At 36.9% G+C, this 23,484-nt stretch overlaps 2 protein-coding genes across 3 annotated transcripts; one reads left to right on the top strand and one right to left on the bottom strand.

Annotated features, from left to right (window-relative positions):
• Nucleotides 1–348: 348 nt before the first annotated feature.
• LOC114466723 (cytosolic sulfotransferase 3-like) lies at nt 349–4,376 on the bottom strand. 2 transcript variants are annotated; one of them, XM_028452404.1, is made up of 8 exons: nt 4,315–4,376; nt 3,809–3,947; nt 2,843–2,971; nt 2,665–2,765; nt 1,497–1,623; nt 1,067–1,164; nt 809–983; nt 349–734 (listed from the first exon to the last, which is right to left on the bottom strand). In XM_028452404.1, exons 2-8 carry the CDS (start codon nt 3,942–3,944, stop codon nt 622–624), a joined length of 879 nt encoding a protein of 292 aa, XP_028308205.1. In that variant the 5' UTR covers nt 3,945–3,947; nt 4,315–4,376; the 3' UTR covers nt 349–621. The 2 variants fall into 2 exon arrangements, with proteins under 2 accessions (XP_028308205.1, XP_028308206.1); XM_028452405.1 differs by having other exon boundaries at nt 4,319–4,335.
• A 1,255-nt stretch (nt 4,377–5,631) lies between these two features.
• On the top strand, nt 5,632–20,935 carry wdr46 (WD repeat domain 46). The gene is made up of 14 exons (XM_028452400.1): nt 5,632–5,708; nt 5,895–6,065; nt 7,854–7,934; nt 8,037–8,149; nt 8,246–8,333; nt 8,765–8,826; nt 10,176–10,280; nt 10,361–10,511; nt 12,236–12,471; nt 15,538–15,691; nt 18,392–18,539; nt 20,009–20,199; nt 20,300–20,413; nt 20,503–20,935. The coding sequence occupies exons 1-14, from the start codon at nt 5,652–5,654 to the stop codon at nt 20,620–20,622; spliced, it is 1,791 nt and encodes a 596-aa protein (XP_028308201.1). The 5' UTR covers nt 5,632–5,651; the 3' UTR covers nt 20,623–20,935.
• The last annotated feature ends 2,549 nt before the right edge of the window (nt 20,936–23,484 follow it).

A 23,484-nucleotide genomic window follows, 5' to 3' on the forward strand; every position in this document is an offset into this window, starting at 1 on the left:
TTGGAAAGGGTATATATATATATATATATATATATATACCCATATAATATATTATAAATAAATATATATAATATATGAAATCATGCATTGGGATCGTATTCATTTTTTAAAATTTTTGTTTTAACAAGAAGATCCTTTTCCTGGACCGGCTCCTTTTCCAGTGAACAGGTTGCAAAAGTTCAAAAGAAAAGAGAAAGTTAAAAAGGTAATTTCTCCCTTTTGGTTGTACTTGATCTGACAGCTGCCTTTGACACTGTAGATCACAGTATACTGATTGATCGATTTTCCAACGCTTTCATCACGTTATGATGACAGCCATTTTAATTGCAAATTGTTGAAAAAAAATCTTTATTTTTTGCAAAATCCTGCATTTTTAATAAAATTATTCCACACATTTTGCGTAAATTGAATAAAAATTGGTCACAAACTCAAGGCAATTTAAGGATTGGATATTGTCTGTAACTTCCATTACTTTACGTATATTTCTAGGGCAGAATAATGTTAAAAGTGCTTGTTTTCCAACCTAAAATTTGTGGCCCACTTGAGATGAAACTGGTCAGTATTTGGCCCTTGAACTGAAATGAGTTTGACACCCCTGATATGTGTGCAATTTATGCTTTTTCACAGTTGAGTTCTAAACTGGAGAGAAGCGTCTTTCATCTTCTTCTGATAGACTTCTTCAAACACTTCATTCTGGGCCACCGTGAAGTGGTTCTTCCAGTCCCCGACTTTCCCTGTCGATAATAAAACAGAATCAGTCCTGTCTCTGTCAAGGTTTGCATGTGTTTGTTCCTTACCATTACCATACCTTTTCTCATAAACGGAGATATCTTCAAATCCATGACAGCGCATGTGGAATAGTTGGCCATGGGATTTTTCTTCATTTCATCAAATTGCACAACCCCTGTGATTTTCTCCTTCTCCTCAGCTGAAGGTGAGACACCAAGAAAGGAGCAGAGTTTGTCTATTTCACGTCCTGTATCCTGAAAACAACCGTAATATCCACATTCAGAAAAGGTACCAGTAGTGTGAAGAACCATATGAGACTTAGAAACACCTGGATTACCTCGATCATGTCTTCAAACAACATGTAATGGAGTTTTTCATAAGTCTGTTTCTTTTGCCACCAGCCGTTCACGTGGTCGTACCAGGATCCAAACACCACTGAAAACAAATAAAACTTTAATTTAACTTAATTTTCTGTGTGTTTGTTGTTGTTTTGTGTGTTTATGAAGTAATTTGGTGGCATTTTTGTTGCTGTTTTACATAATTTGTCATTTTGTGTGTTTTTGTTCTTATTTTGTGAATTTTACTGTTATTTGATATTTTTCTGTTTTTGTTGTCGTTGGGTGTGTTTTTGGAGTAATTTTGATTCTTTGAGTTGTCCTATGTTTATTTTTGTTGTTATTTTTTTGTTAATTTTATATGTTTATTGGAATCATTTTGGCTGATACAAACTCTAACATTCTTCAATGGGAATGTGCTTCCATACGTACTCTTTCCTTCCATGAATCTTTGCAAAAAGCTGCTCCAGTCTTTGGGATCTGGCTGGAGCAGGTTCATTCGGTCAAAGTGAAAGAAAGACACCACATTGTCTTTAGCATTGCGTGCTACGTACACTATCTGAGACAAACAGGAATAGAGTATTTCAGAAACTTTTCTGGTGACTATGCTAAACATAATCTGACACATGATTCACAAAAGTAACTAATTAAGATTTCATACTTTTGATACTATTCAACTGTGCAAAATTATCAACTGACAATCTAATTATCATGTAGAAACACATCATAACAAAGTATATCAGTGGTTCTCAACCTTGGGGTCGCCAGATGCCTTCAAGAAACTAAGAGTATTATCAGAACAATTTGAGCCCATTTTTGCTTATTTTTACCCTTTTCTACACTACACCAAACTTGCCATATTTTAACCTATTTTTGTCACTTTTTCCTGCCATAATTTTTGCTCCTTTTAATGCATTTTTGCTATATTACTCCCATTTGCACCACTTTACCATCAAATTTCAATGCCTTTTCTGCACATTTTTCCACTTTGAAGACATTTTTTAGCACTTATAAACCCTTTCCACCATGTTTCCCACCTGATGTCGCATATGTTGACCTATTATTGTCACTTTTAACCTCTTTTCACCATATTTCATGCTTATTTTTTTGCCAATTTAACCACATTCACGGTTTGTCACGCCCATTATTTGCAAGTTTAAACTTATTGTTCCTACTTTTTAAATTACATTCCCCCAACCCACTCCCCTCCCCACTTTTAAGTCAATATTGACACTTTGAACCCCTTTTACCACCTTTTCTGTCTGTTTTGCCCAATCCAATTTGCAACTTTTAAACTATTTCTGTGGTTTTTAAAATCCCATTTCACCACCGTTTCCACCATTTTTGGTCACTTTTAACCCATTTTATTTCCGATTAATACAAGGATTTCCATCTTAAAGATGACTATATACTATGGCGCAAAAATAATATGGATGAGCCCCAAAAATCTCTCCCCTTTTATTCCCTGTTCTTCACTGTTTATGTCTGTGTTCATCCACCTTCAGGTACAGTGGGGGTCCCCGGTCTCTGGCACCTTTATTTTGGGGGTCGTGGGCTGAAAAGGTTGAGAACCACTGGTGTATACAACAACATACTATACCCTGCAGTTTTGCTCCCAAAAGGATTTTGGCACAAACTGGACTGGAAGATGAGTTTTAATGAGTCGAGGAGAGGTTTGAAGTTTGTCTGCGAGTTCCTTTCCTGTTTTCGAGAAGAAAAGCATTATATACACGATCCCTGCAACAATGACTTTATACTTAATAAATGTGCTTGTGAACCTGAATCCATTGTGGGTAATGAACTCTCCAAGAAGGGTACCCTGTTGTAGATTGGGATGGTTTTTTGACGATCAGCTGACATATGTCCAAAGTACAGCAAATCCAAAATGTTGGAGACCCATGTGGTACCTGACAGAGAAAGTGAGACCAATTAAACTGCATTGTTTTTGATTATTTATCCATTGCAGGGTGGCACTGACCCAGCAAGACACCCAGGAAAAGATGCCAGTCCATCACAGGGCAAAAACCAGAGACATAGACTCCCTTACCCACAGAGGTATAAAGAGTACTAATATATCCTACTCAAGTAGAAGTACTGTTACTTCATTAAAATTGTAATGAAGTACAAGTAAGTCATACATAAAATACTTGTACAAGTAAAAAGTAGCTACATGTAAATTAAATAGTACTCAAAGTAGGGATGTCCCGTTACAACGTTTTCACTTCTGATATGATACCAATATTGCAGCCTTGCGTATCGACCAATACAGATATTGATGCGATACGATATTGGCACAAATCATACATACTTTTATTAATTATTTTGTAGTGTGGAATTTTAGAAAAGGCTTGATCATGCAAGCAAGATGGCGCAGCGGACGGCAGCTGTGGTGTATATGTAGCTGTGCGAACTATTTTGTCTTGTTTTTGTTGTAAACTTCGCTACTGGCTGCTCTTACACTAGAGAAGAGCTTCTGAACATCAGGGCAACAATCCCCGTGGAGGGGGTGGAGGAATCAGCTTTTATGTGAACAGCAACTGGTGTAACGACATGACAGTGATCCTCCAGCACTGCTCTCCTCATCTAGAATCATTTATTATCAACAGTAAACCCTTCTATTCCCCCCGTGAGTTTGCTTCGCTCTAAGTATAGCTACATTTATTAACTCTAAAACTGTTGATGTTAACGCAAACTCATGAAAAGCATGTTTATCTCTTTTTGTTTTTGTTGCGTTCCCCACTCACCTGCTTTGGGATACGTTGCAATAAGGATGTCGTCCGGGCGGGCCTGAAAGTTTTGAATGTTCTCCCAGTTGTCAGTGAAATACTTAATCATTGCAACTCCGTGGAAATCAAAGAGTTCTGGTCGAACGAGTTCCATTTTCTGCCAAAGAAATCAAAACAAATGGTTGTGATCATTCTATTGGAGCTGAAGGGATTTTGACCTGAACTTTTAACCTGCTGAGTCATGATCTGAAATGTTGTGGCTCTCATATGTTAAACAGTAACTTTTCGTGTAGTGATTGTTAGGTTTATCCAAAATGCAGCTTTAAGCAAAAGTCTAATTCACGTTCCCTTAAATTATCTGCAAGAAATAACATGAGAACCTACACAAACTAACATTTGAATAGCCAACCTAATGCAATGGTTTATTCTATTCAACAAAAATAAAGATGAAAACATCAAATATGTATCCTAAGCACAAGAGGTAAACAGTAAACACTCTATTGTAACTTCTTCAAGAATAAAACTTACTTTTTGATGGTTTGAAGCCTTGTGACGCAGCTGATTCAAATTCTCCTCATGGAGTTTTCTTTAAGTATGAATGTGTGGTAGCAGTGAACTCTACCCTGTTATATAACAATGGCTCACTTTAAACTCCTCCCATTTCCTCCCCCAGCCCACAGAGGAACACACACAGTCACACACATCCACATAATCATATTATTCCTGCATTTATGAGTTAGATTCACTTCATGAAAACATATCTTAAAGATCAACTTCTAATACTTAATAAACACATGTATTTAAATTGCGCTTTTGCATGTTTTGTAATGATCCAAAACTTGGACATACACCGTTCACTGAGGATGTTGGTAAGTTTAACCGTGTGTGTAAGCGGCCCTGAGAGAATATAGATTAAAGGCTCCTCCTGCACTTCAATCTCATCTAAACTTCATCATTTACAAAGGAAGAGAAGAACTGTTGTAGATTCCTACATGACAATGACTCTCAGTGATAATAAATTATGCTTCGAGAAACAAGACACCTATAGAGGAAGAATCATTTTTAGAAATTCTCACACTAAAAAGTTTCACAAGCTAATGCATTTTGTTTTGCAAATAAGAAACATACCAATCAAACAAATACATCATGTTTTAAGAAACATTATTTACAGTAACTACACAAAACTATCCTTCAAGTACCAAACAGGACATATCTTAAAAGATTCTCGGGTAATTGTGTGTAGTAAACATAGACTTTAGCATTGATTTACCGTATTGTGTGCATGCTCAGTCAGAATTGCTTTGCTGCATTGGATGCTTAAAAATAAATCTTTTCAGGAAAAATGTTGAACTGAATGTTCACCCAAGTGACTTAGTAAAAAAAAAAGCTAATTAATTAGAGAAAAAATATGATTAATTGTTTTTTTTTTCTTTTCATAAAAGAGGGGTAAAAGACATTCCTAATGTTGCACTATGTCGTCCCATTTAGTGGGTTAACCATTTGCCCATGCACTAAAATATCTGGTTGTTGTATGTTTGAATTATTGGGGAAATTGTCTTCTAAAACTCACAAGAATACATATATAATATATAAATATGTGTATTTGGTGGGATTATCATCACAAAACTTGGCTATTTTGACATATCCTTAACTTTGACTCATCCTAGTCAAAACGACGTTGTATCTAGCTATAATATTTATTATAATATTTATTTTCCTAATATATATTTCCTAATGTATTTTTATGTATTTCAAAATATTCTTTCTAATGGACCAATAAATAAAATAAAATTAAAGTTAAAAAAAAAAAAAAAAACAGCGACGTTCCGTAGTGACGTCATCGGAGGTGAAAACAACAAAAATGGCGGCGCCCGGCGAGGCAGCGGTGGACGATTCACACGTGGGAACGCAGAAAAGGGTAAATATAAATGGTTTTTTTGGTTCATGGATGTCTTTTAATAGACTTAAGTCCTTTTGAAAACTACTGAGCTTTGAAACAAACGACATTAGATTTTTGGTTGGTATCGGGAAGCTTCCGTTCGAAGCACATGTGTCGGATTTAATCACAAGCTCGAGTAAAATGTCTTTTTCTGTCGTTTTTCAGCCTCCAGCTCGTTACTGGCAGGAGTCTGAGATCGAGGATAAAGATGGAAACAAAGTGCAAACAGAGGAAACATCGAGTGAACAAAGTGTGCAGCCGAAGAATCAACAGAAAAGAAAGAAGAGAAAACGAGAGGTGGAGGAAAGCGATGGGAAGAAGATGGTTGTGTCTGGGGTAAGAGATGAAAAACTATAAGTGCTAGATTTATTCACACTGTAATTAGATATAGAACTCATGTCAGATTTATAATTACCCTCAATTGTGCAATGGTAGACACAACCAAACTGAAACAGCCACCTCCTAAGCCAAGGTTTTTTTAATCTTGGGGTCGCTGCCTCATATGGGGTCGCCTGAAATTTAAATGGGGTCACCTGAAATGACTCTTAAATTTTAAAGTTTAACTTTACCTTCTCTCAAACAGCTTTTTTGAGCATAATCGAGTAATTGATTTTATTCAATGGTTTTGTGTGTGTGTGTGTGTGTGTGTGTGTGTGTGTGTGTGTGTGTGTGTGTGTGTGTGTGTGTAGGGTGGTGTAGATATTTTAACGCAATACCCACCAACCATTCTCACACCAAAACATTGGTACTAATGGGGGGGATAAATAAATTCCAGTCAGTCAATTTTTGGTATGTAGGTGTGAATCTGAATTCATAACCCAGCTACACACCCAACACAGCATAACGTGGATGGCTGTTCATAATAGGAATGGGATCCACACAAGGTTCCTGCTGCTTAACAGAAGGTTTTCCTTGCCGCCATGATGAATTCATGTTGGGTGTGGGATACATATGTATGTGTATATACGTATATATGCATATGTGTGTATCCATAAAATGAAGAGTCCGTCCTTAAGACTGCTCTACTGTAAAGTGCCTTGAGATACCATTGGTTATGATTTGGCGCTATACAAATAAAGATTGATTGATTGATTGATTGATTGATACAATTCATGCATCAAAACATTGGTACTAATGTGGAGATTCTTGGTAATGAAGAACATTTTCCAGTCAGACAATCTTTGGTGAAAAAAACAGCATTTTTGAGGATTTTGGAAAAAAAAAAAAACTTTGTTGTGGACTGATTTTAAAGAAGGAAAGGAGGTGGACCATTGATACCTTGATGTAAGCTGACATTCGCTCAGGGATCTTGATTAGTGGCAATATTTTTTTATTTTTGTGTTTGTCACAGAAACTACTACGTAATGAAATTCTATGCATAAACAGGTGATGAATCATATTTAATAATGTTTTATTCTCCTACTGGTATCATCAATGTAATAGATGAACCATGTCTAACTATGAATTCACTGAAGTGCTTCGCTTGGTCACAATAAATCAATGTAAGTTATTTATTGTGACGGTTAATTTTTTGAGGATTTTTCAAACGTCAGGTCGAGGGTTTTCAAGGGCAGGCACGTTATGTTTTTATATATATGTGTGTGTAATATTTTTTTTTTTTTTTTTTTTTCAAGTCTGAATGTGAATATTTCACACTGAACCTCAAGCAGCTTGGGTTCTGTTCCTCACCCGTCTTCTTCCAAACCCTTGGACTTTGATTCCTTGAATGAAAGACACACTTTACCTTCATCAGAAAAGAGGACCTTTGACCACTGGCCAACAGTCCGGTCCTTCTTTTCCTCTTTTTTCCCTGCAAAAACTGAGAAATAAATGGTGATTTCTTCACAGTATACTAATTTTTTGAATTCCTGTTATTGTGGGTTTTATGAGCTGGAAGCCCAAATTACCGTATGTAAAAATAAACAAATAAATACTTGAAATTGTGGGCCCTGAATCTATGAAAAATTTACTTTTTGAATGGAATTATGGAAATGAAACAACTTTTCCATGATATTCTAATTTTTTGGAAAGGATATATATATATATATATACACCCTTATAATAATATATATATATGAAATCATGCATTGGGATCGTATTCATTTTTTTAAATTTTTTTTTTAGCAAGAAGATCCTTTTCCTGGACCGGCTCCTATTCCAGTGAACAGGTTGCAAAAGTTCAAAAGAAAAGAGAAAGTTAAAAAGGTAATTTCTCCCTCTTTCCACTGCCTCCTACATCCTGCCTTTATATGACGTCAGATGTTGAACAAAGTGTAGCTAATATTTATTGGTCTTTTTTTTTTTCAGCCTCGCGGTCGAAAAGTCAGGCTGAGAGATATGATAACTCGTTCAGAGGAAGCGTCTAAAATGGCCCAAAAACAAGCGGCTCGGTTTGACCTCCTCCTCCCAGAGGATGCTGGGTAATATCAGATGATCCTCTAACAGAGCTGTAAAACGGTGTAAATTAAGGACATATCTTTTCAACATTTTCTCTTCATCTCTCCATGTCACATCAGGTTTCTTGAGGGAGATGAAGGTGAAGACACGTGCACCATCTCACAGCAGGACATCGCAGATGCTGTGGATATAACATCAGGAACAAAGGTAAAGACGACCAACCCTGGTTGATTACTTTTTATGAAAATATTTATCATTCGCAGTAAAAGTAACACAAGAATAGAAACATTTGTGTCTAAATCATTTTTATTTTGAGTCGTTTTAATCAGATTACTTGTAGCTCTACTGCCAACATGTGATGTTATGGTCATTCTGTTGGGAGTGGTGGCCCAGTGGTTAAGGAAACGGGCTTGTAATCGGAGGGTCACTTGTTTGAATCTCACCCGGGCCATCACTGTGGGATGTTGAGCACGTCTCTTAACCCGCAACTGCTCCTGCTCCTCAGGGATGGGTGAAATGCAGAGAACACATTTCATATATGTGTAAACATATAAGACAATAAATAAAGACGGAAGCTCTTGATTTAATGTTCTAATTCATTTAATCTTGAATGTTATGTTGCGTGTCGTCTTCCGCAGTATTTCAATCTAAAGCTCTCTCAGTTCGGACCGTACCATGTGGATTACAGCAAAACTGGGCGGTGAGTATTGCTCTCTTTGCAGGGAATCCATTATTTCAACGTTAGTTTTCACATTTCTTCCTTTCACATAAAAATAGTCAGGAGTTACATTCACAGGAGGATGACAGCTGGAATACAGTATGACCTTTGCAAACAAACGTAAACGGTGTTCTTGTTGCAACAGTTTCTTGTTTGTCAACCTAAGTTGTCAGTTGTTCAGCCTTGTGGTTTATGCTGGAGATTTCTTCCTGTTAAAAGGGAGTTGTTTCTTCCCACTGTCGCTAAATTCTTGTTCATGTGTATCTTGTTGGGTTTTCTCTTTCTTGTTATAAATTTTATATTTTGATAAGCGCATTGAGATGACTTTGTTGTAAATTGCGCTATACAAATAAAGTTGAATTGAATTATGTTTTCACATAAAAACTAAATATCAGGTCCAAAACTTGTCATTTAAGAATTTGTAAAAGCAAAATACAATATTCACATTATAAATATTCAAATGTATTATCATTTTAAAATGTTTTTATTCTTAAATATCTCTCTTTTTTTTTTTTTCTTAAAAAAATCTTCTTCAAAAGGCAGGATTTTAAGAACAACATAAATCATACATTTCTGATTATGTCAAATTCCTAAAAACATGTAACCACATACAGTACATCTATAAAAGTGCCCAGTATGTTGTATGAAAATAAGCTAAAATGTATTGACTGTGCGTTTACCTGCTATGCATATGTTAGAGCAATTAAATCGCTTTTTCCTTAAAAAACATGATTTTAAAAATGTATTTGGATATTTTTTTGGATCAATGCAATTATCGCGCAGTGAAATCTCGCTGAATTGATTTTTTTTTTTCTTACATTTTCAATGAATACTAATGTTTTCCTTAGCAAATACATTAAATATACTTTGTCTGGATGATTCAAGGCTTCTTCACTGTTAATCCATGACTGAAATTCATCACAGTTTCATCCTCCATTAAAGCTGCTGGAGACCATTTTCTTTTCAACAGATAAAGACATGGTGTAGCATCAATCAATGTTTGCGCTTCCTAAATCTTGGCCCAAGTGACTTCCCAACACATTTGTTTATGGTCTCGTCACAGGCTGAAAGTTGTTGCAAAACAATAGGCGGAGCTTATTTTAGGGCTTTCACAGAAATATCTGCATCTGGATGTAATTTATAAACTAAAAACAGGATAATCTCTATAACTTCTATTTCAATTTTATTTTATTTTCTATTTGTGTTTCATCACCCATTTTGTTGACATTTGGTTTATGCTTGTACACTGTCATTTAGTGTTAGTAAATGGTGTTAATTATTAAATATTTTGATATTATTATGGGTTTTTTCACATTCATATTTTGTTGCAGTCACCTGTTGCTCGGGGGGAGAAGAGGCCATGTGGCTTGTATCGATTGGCCATCAAAAGAGCTGATGTGTGAGATCAATGTGATGGAGTCCGTCAATGATGTCAAGTATGTCCAACACTTTTACAGCAGCACATACACCAGGAAACCTACAATGAGCATCCGTTTGGGCTGATTTCTTTACTCAGGTGGCTTCACAGTGAGGATATGTTTGCAGTGGCTCAAAAGAAGTGGCTGTACATCTACGACTCCAATGGGATAGAGCTTCACTGCATCCGGAAATTCAATGATGTCCTCCGTATGACGTTCCTTCCTTATCATTTCTTGCTGGCCACAGCGGTGAGTTCCTCACTGGCCACGGTTACATGATGTATCTTCATTCAGAATTAGTTATTCTGAAAAAAAATCATTCGGAATTAAAGTGTTCTGCTTTGTGTTCACAAGGAAACAGTAATTCCAAATTGAGGTTTACATGGAAAACTGGTTTATCCGGCTTTATTTATTTTCCGCTTTAGGTCTGGGGGTTAGGAGGGTTCCAATTAGACAGGGGGGAGAACATGACGCATTCATGTCTATCGGGAAAAACACACAACAAACCTGTTATTGTTGGCTTCAACATAGAAGACTACACATGAGAACTGTTTTCACTTTTATTTTGATTTTAGGTTTGAAGCGGCAGCTCGACAATAACACACTTTGGTCCGCGGAACGGAAGGGAGAGGAAATAAATAATCACCGTTAAATAAAGCCCAGTAAAACTCTGGAAAACAATCACCAGAAAAAAATAGTTGCTGCCTGGTTAAGACAGTAGCTCTAACAACCTGTACAATGATGAACTTGGTGATATTACAGTCTGTGCAGCAGTATGGGGACGCATTTACTCCGTCTCCTGTTGAGGAGGGTTTGTGTCGATTTTTGTGCATCTTTATTTTTCTTCCATTTTCAGCTTCCACTATCTCAGGAACTACATCACATATATAGTAATACAGCTCCACCTACGCTCTTAGAATTTACAAAAATATTTGCTATACTTTCTATCTGGTGGACATGCATTACAAGTGGAAAAAGTAATAAACTCAATTTTAGCAAATTTGGTGCATATTGGTGGAACAACAGCTGAGATATTTCATTTAAAATGTGATGGCACTAGCATTAGCCTTACGTTAACATTAGCCTAGCATTAGCACTAAGCTAGCATTAGCCTAACATTAGCAATAGCATTAACCTAGCATGAGCATAAACTATAAAAACCATTGCATCAGAAAAACATTTATTTTTGAAAACATATGAATTATGAACACAATTCTCATGTTCTAAATGTTCTACAAATTATTTTTTTATGTTACAAGTGAAATACTAATAAACAATAAATTATTATAAGACACAGAGACAAGTTGCAATGACCTCATGTAAAGGATTTTCAATATTCACGAGTGGTGAAATAACCCAATGTTGGGGTCCAAAATAAAAATTGTTTTATATCCCAAGAAAGAGTAACATTTATACTATAAATTAAAACCGAGATCAGATTTTTTTTTCTTGCATTCCCACATGCAGTTAAGGGCCAATGAAAACGGTAAAAAAAAAGTATCTTTTTGGATTTCAAGACACCGTCACCCAAGAACCAATGCTTATATGTGACTAATCATCAGTGATGTGAACAGTCTATGTTCATAGCTCAAAGCTGATCCAATTACAGGGAGCTGAGGCACATGTAAAGTTTTTTGCTGAAGGCCCACACATGTTAAAGTCTGAAAACTTGACTGGCATGTCCACCAGATAGAATGTATAGCAGATAGTTTTGTATATACTGAGTAGGTGGAGCTTTTATTACTATACCAAAAGTCACTTTCCTATGTAGTTTCTGAGATATTGGAAGCTGAAAAATAAGCCAGCAGAATTTTTTGAGACCGAAGTCTAAGTGCGTGGGATGTCCTGAAAATTTGTTGAAATGACATTTAATGACCCTTTATTCAGTCGAGGCAAGACGAGAAAATGTGCCTCAATCATTAAACGCTAATCAGTTCTTGTTTCACACTTTTGATGCTCGGTTTTGCTTTCAGAGTGCGACAAGTTTCCTGCAGTACCTGGACGTGTCGGTGGGAAAAGAGGTGGCAGCATTCAGCACAAAGACGGGCCGACTGGACGTAATGTGCCAGAACCCTCACAACGCCATCGTCCATCTGGGCCACCACAACGGCACGGTCACTCTCTGGTCCCCCAATCAGAAAGAGGCGCTTGTCAAGATGCTCTGTCACCAAGGTGGCGTTCGATCGGTTGCTGTGGACAAGACGGGCACGTGAGTCACATTTTAGTCATTTTCACTTACTGCATTTTTATTTGTTTTACATTTTAAGCAGGTTTAGTTTATGGCTACCATAGAATTTACAAAGCAAATCCTATTAGCAGACATAGGCAACTGGTGGCCGGTCGAATTTTGAGCAGCCCCCAAAATAAATCCCCAAAAATTGTATTTCAGGAATATAAAGCCCAACATAATACACAAATACAAAAAAAATACACAGAACACACAAATCGACAGTGAATTACACAAAGTACACTAAAAATTCCTAAAATACACTAAATGGCAACAAAGACAGACACAACAATCACTTAAACAAACAAAATGACTATGAAAATCACATTACACAATATCTCCAAAGACACAAACTGTCAACAAAATTACACAAAATGACAGGAAAATAGAAAAAGAGACCCCAAAATGGCACAAATCGACAACATAAAGGCAGAAAATGATAGAAAAATACATAAAATTACAACAAGATCCCATAATGACTAAAAACTGACTAAACAGAACGACAAAGACAAAACCCCTTTCCCCCCTGCATTAAATCTCAGTTACGCTTAATATCCATTTCCTGAATATGCAGCTTTTCTTTTCTTTTTTTTTTTTGGTTTGCAGTGTTGAGTTTGCTGCTGCACTTTTATTTCAGTTTGATAAAAGAAGAGTGACCTTTAATCTAGATAAGAGACACTCTAACCAACATGTTATGTGTACTCATGCTAAAGCCCAGCAGGTGGCGGTAAAGCTCACTATCAACATTGTTTGCCTCACTGTGTAAAGGATGGGAAACTACTTTGTATTGTTTACATGACACCACAGAACGACCTTTTTACCTGCTCATAACACAAGCAATAACTAAATCAGAGATAGTGAAACACATAACATGACGACAGTCTGTTTTAAATGCGCCACACTTTATTTATGTTTTAGTTTTGTAGGATTCTATGCAAAATCATATGGAATCACAGGAGTGCCAAAATTAAAAGGAAATGCATGTGGAAATATAAAGCAAATCAATAATACAAATTTGTGCTTTTTCCATTTTGTCTTTGTCTTTTCCTTTTTGACATTGCTTTTACTTCATGACTCTTAACTGTCGGTAAAAGCAATATCAAATCAATGACACAGCTGCTGTTCAGGGACTAAATTAAATGGTTTAGCTCACATGTGCTCTGTCTGCATTTCATTTTAAAAAGCGAGACCATGACCTCTTGTGCATGCAATGTTATGTTCATGTCCTGCATGGAAATAGCCAACTCTTCCACTCCCTCACAGTCACAAGGATGCATTTAAGTCCCAAAACATGGTACCATTTGATTTTCCGTGAATCTGTATCAGGTAGTACCAAAGGTGTTTGGTCCTCCACTAAGGTTTTAAAGTCAGCCATTGTGGATATGTGTATGTAGTGCATTAGCTCCAGAGGTAGGGCAGATTTTAATTATTTGTAAAACATAATTACTGCTGTACACTGATCTCCAAACAGGTCTGCAGTGTAACCTGTTACACAAATTTTGTGTAACAGGTTGTTCAATGTTTTACAACAAAATAAGATTGCAGCATTTATGGTGTGTGTTGTCAGTTATTAAAAAAATTAGGGATCGGCCAAAATCAGAATCGGAGAATGTCTCTTTGTTATTTATTCCTCGTAATAATAATTAAGAGAATGTTTTTCTGCTGCCCATCATCAAAACAGAGACTCTGTTGTTCATACAAACAACATACAACATCCAGTGAGCCTCTGTAGGAATGATGTCACTTACAGGGACGGATAGATCTGATGCCTGGAGTTCTCTCTGCACATTGCATTTAAGCTCCGTGTTATTGGCTCCATTGGAACCAATAACCAAATGTTATCCTACATGTTCTTCTTTCTTCTTCTTTGGAAGAGGAGGAAATCCTACTTTCCATGCGTGAACAATCACCAAATTTTGCACAAAGGTCCAATCCCATTCATACAACGTAGAACTACCATGAAATTTGAAATTTTACCTATCCTGTTGAGGAATAATACATAATAATAATAATAACTAGAATATTTGCATTGCCTGAAGAAAATGCAAGTGAGGATGTAGGTCCTGCTTTAGCCTAGTATTAGCTAGCATTAACATTAGCCTAGCAATAACAGTAACCTAGCATTAGCATTAACTTATCAATTTCCCAGCAATAGCAATATCTTAGCATTGACCTAGCAATAACATTAGCTGAGCAATAGCGAAATTCAGAATAAGGGCCTGGAGGACGGTAAATTATCGCAAAAAAGACTGGCTGGCAGGTTTTTGATTCGGTATGAGATAAATTTAGAACCAGGCTTTCAAAGGAAGTGTAACTGGCCTTTGGTTTAGGATAGATTAGGAGAGAGGAATGATAAATAGCTGCTACACCACCTCCACGGCCTATGTCTCGTGGCATATGAGTATTTAAATGACTGGGAGGAGTGGCTTCATTTAAACTAACATATTCATCTTGATACAGCCATGTTTCAGTTAAACAGAATAAATCAAAGTTATTTTCTGAGATAAGGTCATTTACTAGTAGAGATTTGGATCTCAGTGATCTAATATTTAATAGAGCACATCTAATGGTTTTATGTTTTGGTGTTTCTATATTTGAGATTTTAATTTTTTTCAGATTTTTATAATTGCTAGCTCTTTTATTTGATTTTATGTTAAAATAATTGTGAAATTTGGGTCGGGGACAAGACACCGTCTCCATAAAATAATATTCACCACCATCACAACAGTTGTCATGGCGATGAACACAGCTATCATAATAGCAATGGGAGGGAAACTGTCCTAAGGCAAGCGCAGAGGGGCGTGGAGGACTCCACCTCTGTAACATGGTCTCATTCATGAGATGTCACATCGTTTGTGCCAGTATTTGTGAGTTCAAGTCTCAACTGATCTAAAATACACATTAGAATGCCACCTTTTTTTAATCTTCCCATACTCTACATGTTGCAACCTAACTGTGCTGCATTTGCAAAATGAACCACACCAAGCAAAATACATAACTGCCAGGCACCGTGTTTGCCGTTTTCACTCATCTTGATTATTTTGACAGATACATGGTGACGTCAGGCATGGACAAAAAGCTGAAGGTGTACGACATCCGAGCCTTCAAACCCTTTAAGTCCTACTTCCTCCCCGCTGGAGCTTCATGTTTGTCACTGAGTCAGAGGGGCCTTCTGTCTGCAGCCACCGGAGACGTTGTTCAGGTCTTCATCGCATTCACTCTGCACATTTAATACGTCTAGTGTCATATTCAGGCAGATCAGACCATTGCATCTATGAATTCATCGTTGAAACTACAACATTTGGGCTGTTTTGAATGCTTGATGGATCAAAGTTTATCTTTTAAGAACTTTTACCTTCTCATCCTTATCAAATTTTGCTTATTACACAATATATTTGTTATCTATACACCTGACATTAGCTACACCATAATCCAAGTCTAGCATGGAGACACGATACATTGTTGATTAAATTGACTAAAGCACAGCAGGAGGAAAGTTTTTTATTTTATTTTATTTTATTTTTTTCTTTGTCTGATTTTATTTTCAGACCATTGAGGTTTTTTTGTGCATCACATTTTTTTTTTTTTTATGTCTCCATCTTTTGCTCTTTTTGTAATCTTTCCCGTTTAGTATATACTAGGGGTGTGCATTGCCATGAATCTCACCATACGATATGATTCACAATTTACATGTCACGATACAAATATACCCTGATACTAAACAATGTGATATACATCACGATTAGGGATGTAACGATTAATCGTAAGGCAGTTAAAAATCGATTCATAGGTATCACGGTTCATATCGATTTTCTGAAAATTGAATTGCAGTACTTTTTTTAAACAGCAGAGGGCTGTTATATTTATTTATATTTATCCTTCTCTTGTCCAAATGCTAAGGCGGTGGGCGGAATCTACTACTTTCTTTCTGGCGGACTTCTACTCTTAATCAAGTTCATAAATGATTCCTTACTCCTTTAGCACCGAAAGAATATCTGTAATATTACGTGAATATCTGTAAAAGTCACGTTTTTCTATTAGCTCTGTCTGCTAGCATAGCATCTCTTCTTCACTGCACAGAATAGCTGCATCCCAACCGACCACTGGGTTACCAGCGCCCTCTGCTGGTCCAAACAAATATCTGATGTAAATACAGTGCAGACTGTTTTTTTTTTTAAAGTCCAGTTGTTAAGGCACAAAATACATTTTCAGTTGCACTTTTAAAAAGAAAAAGAACTATTATGCAGTTTTGCATTGTTTACTATAGAACCAGAATTAAAATTAATAGGCTTCTTCTTCATTTGTATTATTCCTTTATTTTTTATTTTTGGTTAAATTGCATTGTTTTGAATAGTTCATCAAGGGATTCTTTTGACAATGAAAAATAAAAGGAAAATAGTACAGTATTTTCTCGTTTTTTTTCCCCAAAAAAATAAAGGAATATTTTTCAATCATCATTTGTCTACAGTCCCATTTTGTAAAAAAAAACAATTGTGAGAGAATCGTATCGTGAATCGAATCCTATCGGGAGTTGAGTGAATCGTTACATCCCTAATCGCGATATATGGCGATATCAGTTATTACAAATTTCACCTTTACAACTGCAAAATGGTATGAAATACAATTTATATATATATTTTTTTTTTTTTTAAACTTGCAAGAACAAGGAAATGGTAACTAACTGTAATTCAAGTACCAGTGTCAAAAAGAAGTGGTATGATTATCAAACTGTCAAATTACATTGCTCAAAAAAGTAGCTTTGCTTCTATAACAGATTCTGATTCTGTTAAATTATTTTAAATAAAAACTGACACCATACATCTATAAAAGTGTCAAACAGCATGTTTTATGAAAATAAAGTGCAGTCAACTTCTAAGCTAAAATGTATTGAGGCGTGAGGTAGTTTAACAAAGTCTGATATGGTTCACTGACGCATAGGCTGTGTTCACACTGCAGGCAAAAGTGACCCAAATCTGATTTTTTTTTTTTTGTTTTTTTTTTTTGGGGGGGGGGGGGGTTCAAGTGACCAAATCTGATTTTTTTTTTTTAAAAAAAACTGATTTAGGCCTCTTTCATATGTGGTTTTGAATCAGATACAGATCTGATTTTTTTTCAATGCGACCTCAGTGTAAACAGTCAAGGAGGATTTAATGCGCATTTGATACGTTGACGTCACTTCATAGCAACAGTTGTAGGCAGCAGTGAGGGCTGCGCTGCACAAAACAAAGAAAAGACTGCTGTGCGCAGTGACGGCTTTCCTCTCACCATGGAGCAGACAGGGACTGAATTGAGACTTGATGCATCCACTGTTTAATCAATTATTTTTCTGCACAAGAACGGAGATTATCCTTATATTTGATACAATGATTATGTAAATAGATCCAATGTCTCATGCGTGCACCACACCTGTGTTTGACGTGCAATTATTTCCCTGTGCGCTGATCTGATGTTGACATTAACAGTTGTCTGTTAATAAAAGCAGGCTTACCACTAAAACAAGCGTAAATATGTCATTTGTATGAGGAAAAAAACGTCGGTTTTGGGTGAGGCACGAATATAAATACTTAATGTCTGTCAGACCTGTAGGTTTCAGTTTTTCTCTATTAATTGAGTGCGGTGAAATATTGCGATATTTCACTGAATTGATTTATTCGTACACCCTTAGTACATGCTAACTTCTCTTTTCTGTACTTGTGTGTCTTTAAGTATAATAGAGATTTGTAAATGTTAGTTTTTGTGAAATGTGCAGCAGCTCATGGGAAAATGAAGCAGGATGTGACATTGATAAGTTGAAATGTTTGTGGGTGTGCACTTTGAAAATTCCTTCATGCAATTTCAAAGATTTGCTTCTAAAGTTGTGGTGCAGATTTTAAACATGGAGCCTGGTTCACCCCTCCTGCAGGTATACAGGGACGTGTGGAGCACTCCAGTGAACAAACCCTACATGGCTCACAGAACTCGAGGAGCCGTCTGGGGTCTCCACTTCTGTCCCTTTGAGGATGTCCTTGGAATCGGCCACGGCGATGGATTTACCAGCATTCTTGTGCCAGGTCTCGTACCTTCATACATCGCTGTATGGGTTAAATTCATCAGATAATGGGTGTAGGGCCAGTGATTTTGTGTAATCACAGAAAAATAATTGACCTTCTGAAACAGAAAAAGCAATCAGACCTGCTTTTTTTCTCTCTTTTTTTTTTTAAATCTGGCCCGAACATGAGACGGAAATGTTTTAGGATTTGTCAAACTCAAGGCCCAGGGGCCAAATCCAGCCCTTTAGTGCATTTAATTTGGCCCGCAGGAGAAAGTAAAAATGACAGAGAAAATCACTGTGTAAATGAAACCAACAATATTTATAGGGGCTCACAGTTTTTCCAGTCATTTTTCAGTCATTTTTAATGTTAAACAGTTAAAAAAAACTCGAAATTCTTACAGAATTTTTTCATTTTCCTTAAACTATGACATAATATTACCCTTCACTAAATAGAAATGGTTCACAATCTAGGAAATTTAAAGTTAAGATCCTGTTGGGACTGATTTTTGTTGCTTGCTGCTTGGATATGGTCAGTTTCTTACATATTTTGTCCACATAGAAGTGCAAACTAGAACACAATTATTTGTTTTCTTGCATATAATCTGTGGCCCACTTGAGATCAAGCTGCTCCGTATTTGGCCCCTGAACTAAAATGAGTTTGACACATTCTTTTAGGACAATATCACGCCTTTACACACTACTTTTCACCAGAAAGTGGGTAATCGAATGTCAAAGTGTGACAAACTGACAAATCTGTCCAATTCCACCCATGAATCCATGTTGTGGGAATCTCTGTTCGCTACATACAGTATAACCAATTTGTCTTGTGATCGTGTTATCCTGTGACTGAAAATTAATGCAGAGCCTCATCTGAAGTGTTTTTAATGTGTTGTGATAAACAAGCAGTTCAGATTATTATTGCTGCATTGAAAGGCAGGTTTAGTTGTTGCTGTATTAGCTGAACTGGTGATCATTTTACCTGGTGACAGGGCAAAGACATCTCCAAGCCGCAGCTGTGCGGGATTTTGTGCAAAACGCGAGGGCGATTTGCCAGTTAGCGATAATTGTTTTAAGGCCTTATCACACATTTCAATGGTATTTTTCCCATTAAACGACTGGCTGGGGATCCAAAGGTGTTGCAAAAGGACATTGTAAAGTTCTTTTATCATAATTTTGAGTGATTTCAGAGTAACCATTCTGATTTTATAAAATGCTCTGACGCATCTAAAATTGATAACAGTAGTTGACTGTATTAACACTATTTAGCATATATGGTACGATTTTGGGAAGTTTAATCGCCAGTAAAGTCACCTAAATAGGAAAATACTAAATGGAAACAAAACGGACAATATGTGTCTACAGTATATACAGTATTTGCTATGTGTGTGTTTTCTTTCCACGAGCGCTTCCCTATGCTTTCTTCCAGGACTTAATGGGTTAAAAGAAAACTTCCTTCTCAACATTCTCATCCTTCATTTACATCCACAGGTGCAGGTGAGCCTAACTTTGATGGTCTTGATGCAAATCCCTATCGCAGCACAAAGCAGAGGCAGGAATGGGAGGTCAAGGCCCTGCTGGAGAAGATCCAACCAGAACTCATTAGTCTCAACCCCACTGACTTGGGAGAAGTTGACCAAGTCAGCTTTAAGCAAAGACATCAAGAAAGGGTTGAAGCTCTGGTCAGTTTAAAAGCATTTTTAGGTTAATTTTACTGAAAATGTAAATTATGCAAACTATATATTTACAGGATTTACATGTTTTTTTTTCTGTTCCTCACAGGGCTTTGACCCTCTTGAAAAGGAGAAGTTTGTCCCGAAGTATAAGAAAAAAGGTCGTAGCTCCGCTGGTGGCATCGAGAGACGCAAGAAGCAAGTGGCTCATGAGGACCAAAGGGTCAGTAGCACAGAATGTGACATAACGTTAGCTTTAATGCCAAGGTCACGGTTATTGTACTGGCTGACTCCTGACTTGTTACCCCTCAGGATGAAATACGGAAAACTGTGGAGGACAAGATGAAAATGGAAAAAGAGCAAAAGGAGCGAGAGAAGAAAAAGGCTGCTCTATTCGTCAATAAATCAGCACTGGACAGATTTAAGAAATAGAAGAAATAAAGGAGTCTTTGTGCAGCTCTGTTCTGTGGGAGGGATCAGTGAACTCAACATAAAGGACATCTTTTCAACACATGACTGCTGCGGCTGCAGAATAGCTGCAGCAGACTCTGATGCCATCGGCAGATTGTGTCTCCCATCGCGATGGACAATAGTTGGGTTAATCAATGTTGAGTGCAGTAGCAGGACAGGACTATTGAATGTGTGATGCCTGAAGCATTTCCTGTGTTCATGCCATTAAGCTTGCGTGTGGTAATTTGTCCTTGTACAAAAACATCTTTTAAAATAAAAATACTCTAAAAATAAACAATGTAGTCAAGCCTCTCTCAGTCCATCTCGGCTAAGGCAGTGGTTCCCAATCTTTTTGACCCGTGTGTACCCCCTTTGCATTTTTGTCAAATCATCTTCCTATCATACCCTCTCCATAATTTGATATGCTTTTTAATTTGTGGAACAGCGGGCTCTCCTAAACCCCCAAATGTGTCTCAAACATTGGTTCCCTAAGGCTTAATCAAACAAATTCAAAACAATGAGTGGAATTTAGTTAAACTACAACTTTTGTGATTACTTCAATAGTAAGTAAATACACTCTCCTTTGTAAAATGTAACTAATTATTGTATTATATTGTCATACTGTATACATATTGTGACAAAAAGCATAAAATAATTGTTTGAATAAATTATAAGAAAATATAAATTAATTGTTAAATCTTTCCGAGTACCTTCTGCGTTGTGCTCCTGTACCCCTAGGGGTAGACGTACCCCTGTTTGGAAGCCACTGGGCTAAGACATTAACACGTGTAGCGTCGAGGCCTTTAACTTTGTCCACTACTGGTTACGTTGAGGGATTGTTTTAACGTGTACTCGGTTATGAATTAAAATAAAAATGTCCACCTTTGCCTTTGATATATTTGCTTCTTTGATACATTAAAATTCTAGGGTTTATTAGAAATATACAGAGAAGTTCATCCAAGCACAGTGAAAAAATGTTTGCTTCTCCCCTGAATGACCAACACCATGGCAGCCTCAATAACCTAATAAATACCTGCCCCGCCCACACATGCTCAGGTAAACACTAAATACAAAACGGTGTAATTAATGTTATGTTTAATTAAACCCAACTTTGAAAAACAGGTTTCACCAACTTGTTTGATTTGTCAAACATTGATCCCTTTCCACTTCTGTTTGCACTCCTCCTTAGGATCTTTGCGTTTTTTGTTGTAACTCCATCTTCTTACAATCTTGGAGTCTTCATCATCAGCTTTTCCCAGCATTATTACCTTTTTCTCATGCAGGTGATCTTCTGTTCATCACTACCCTCCTGTTCTTCAGCGCTAGCTTTTCCACCTCTTTTTTTCTTGATATTTCCTCTTGTTGTGTAGCTGACTTTTCAATTAAGTGGTAGTTGTCTTGAACAGTTTTCCAATTCTTTTGACTACAGTTCTGTTGGTGTGAAATGAAGGACACTTTCTCACCATCACCATGTCCATTCACTGACCCATTTGTAATCCATCCCATAAGGTTCTGATTGTGTACGACCCCTTGTCAGTGCCCGAACCTTTCACGGGCCCGATCCTTTCAACGCATGCACGTAGACTACGTCACTTCCTTCGCTCGCAATCTTTACGACAGAGCTCCTGGCACGTAATATTTGAAAGTAAAAGACTTCAGACTTAAAATTCCTAAATCCTGTTTCTGGTGCTGCCGGCTTCTCTGAATTTGAACATATTTCATTGGAAAGCCTTACTGAGATTGTCATGTAGGCTTGAAGTACAACTTACTGACTTGACCCTTTGCCTGCATGGGTTATTAAAGAGCTTTGATCCACATTAGGCTCCTATGTTTTACATATTCTGAATATGTCACGTTCCACAGGTGTTTTCCCAGCTTGTTTTAAATCTATTGTTAAACCAGCTGCAGGCTTATCTCAAACCTTTCGTTTTTATCAAAAAATCTTTGAGAAAGTGTTCACAAGTCTGCTCTCAAACTATCTTTTTTTTTTTTGCTCTAAATCTATCTGTCTTTTAATAATCTCTTTGAGCCTTTTCAGTCGGATTTTAGGACAAATCATTCCACAGAAACAGCACTGAAAAAGGTGGGAAATGATCTGTCACTGTCTATAGACTCTGACACGTCATCAGTTTTATTGTTATTGGGTCTGAGCTCTGCCTTTGATACGTGGATCACTGTATTTTATTAGACAAACTTAAGAATTACTTTGGCATCTTAGACCAGGTGCTCTGGTGGTTTAAGTCATACCAGTCACAAAGTCATTTAATAACGTGTTCTCTAAATCCTGTAATGTCAAGCAGGGGGTCCTACAGGGGTCTGTGTTGGGTCCATTGCTACTTTCCGCTGGGTCAAATTTTCATTGTTATGCTGGTGACCGACAGCTGTACATGCCGTTGGTTTTGCAAAGTGTATCTGACATAATGCTTCAGGTGTGTCTTTTAGCTATTAAAAATGTCCTGCTGTTGAACTCTGCCAAGACAGAACTGATTGTTGTTCGATAACCTCATCCTGTCAGTGGGTGATTGTGTTATTCCTTGTGAAAATGAAGTCAATAATCTTGGTGTGCTCTATGACCAAACTCTCGTATAAAAGATGTGACTACATTTTTGTCATCTTAGAAACATTGCCAAGATTAGAGCTATTCTTTCATCTCAGGATGTTGAGGTCCTTATTCATTAGTTTGTCATCATGCTTTGACTACTGCAATGTGCTTTTTTCTGGGTTGCCCAAAAGAGAGTTTTCATGGTCCACAGATGGTACAGACCACAGCAGCTTGGTTACTCACTGGCTTAAGTAGATATGAGCATATTTCTCCTGTGCTGGCCTCTCTTCACTGGCTACCAG

The sequence above is a fragment of the Gouania willdenowi genome, chromosome 7, assembly GCF_900634775.1.
Source record: "Gouania willdenowi chromosome 7, fGouWil2.1, whole genome shotgun sequence".
NCBI lineage: Eukaryota > Metazoa > Chordata > Actinopteri > Blenniiformes > Gobiesocidae > Gouania > Gouania willdenowi.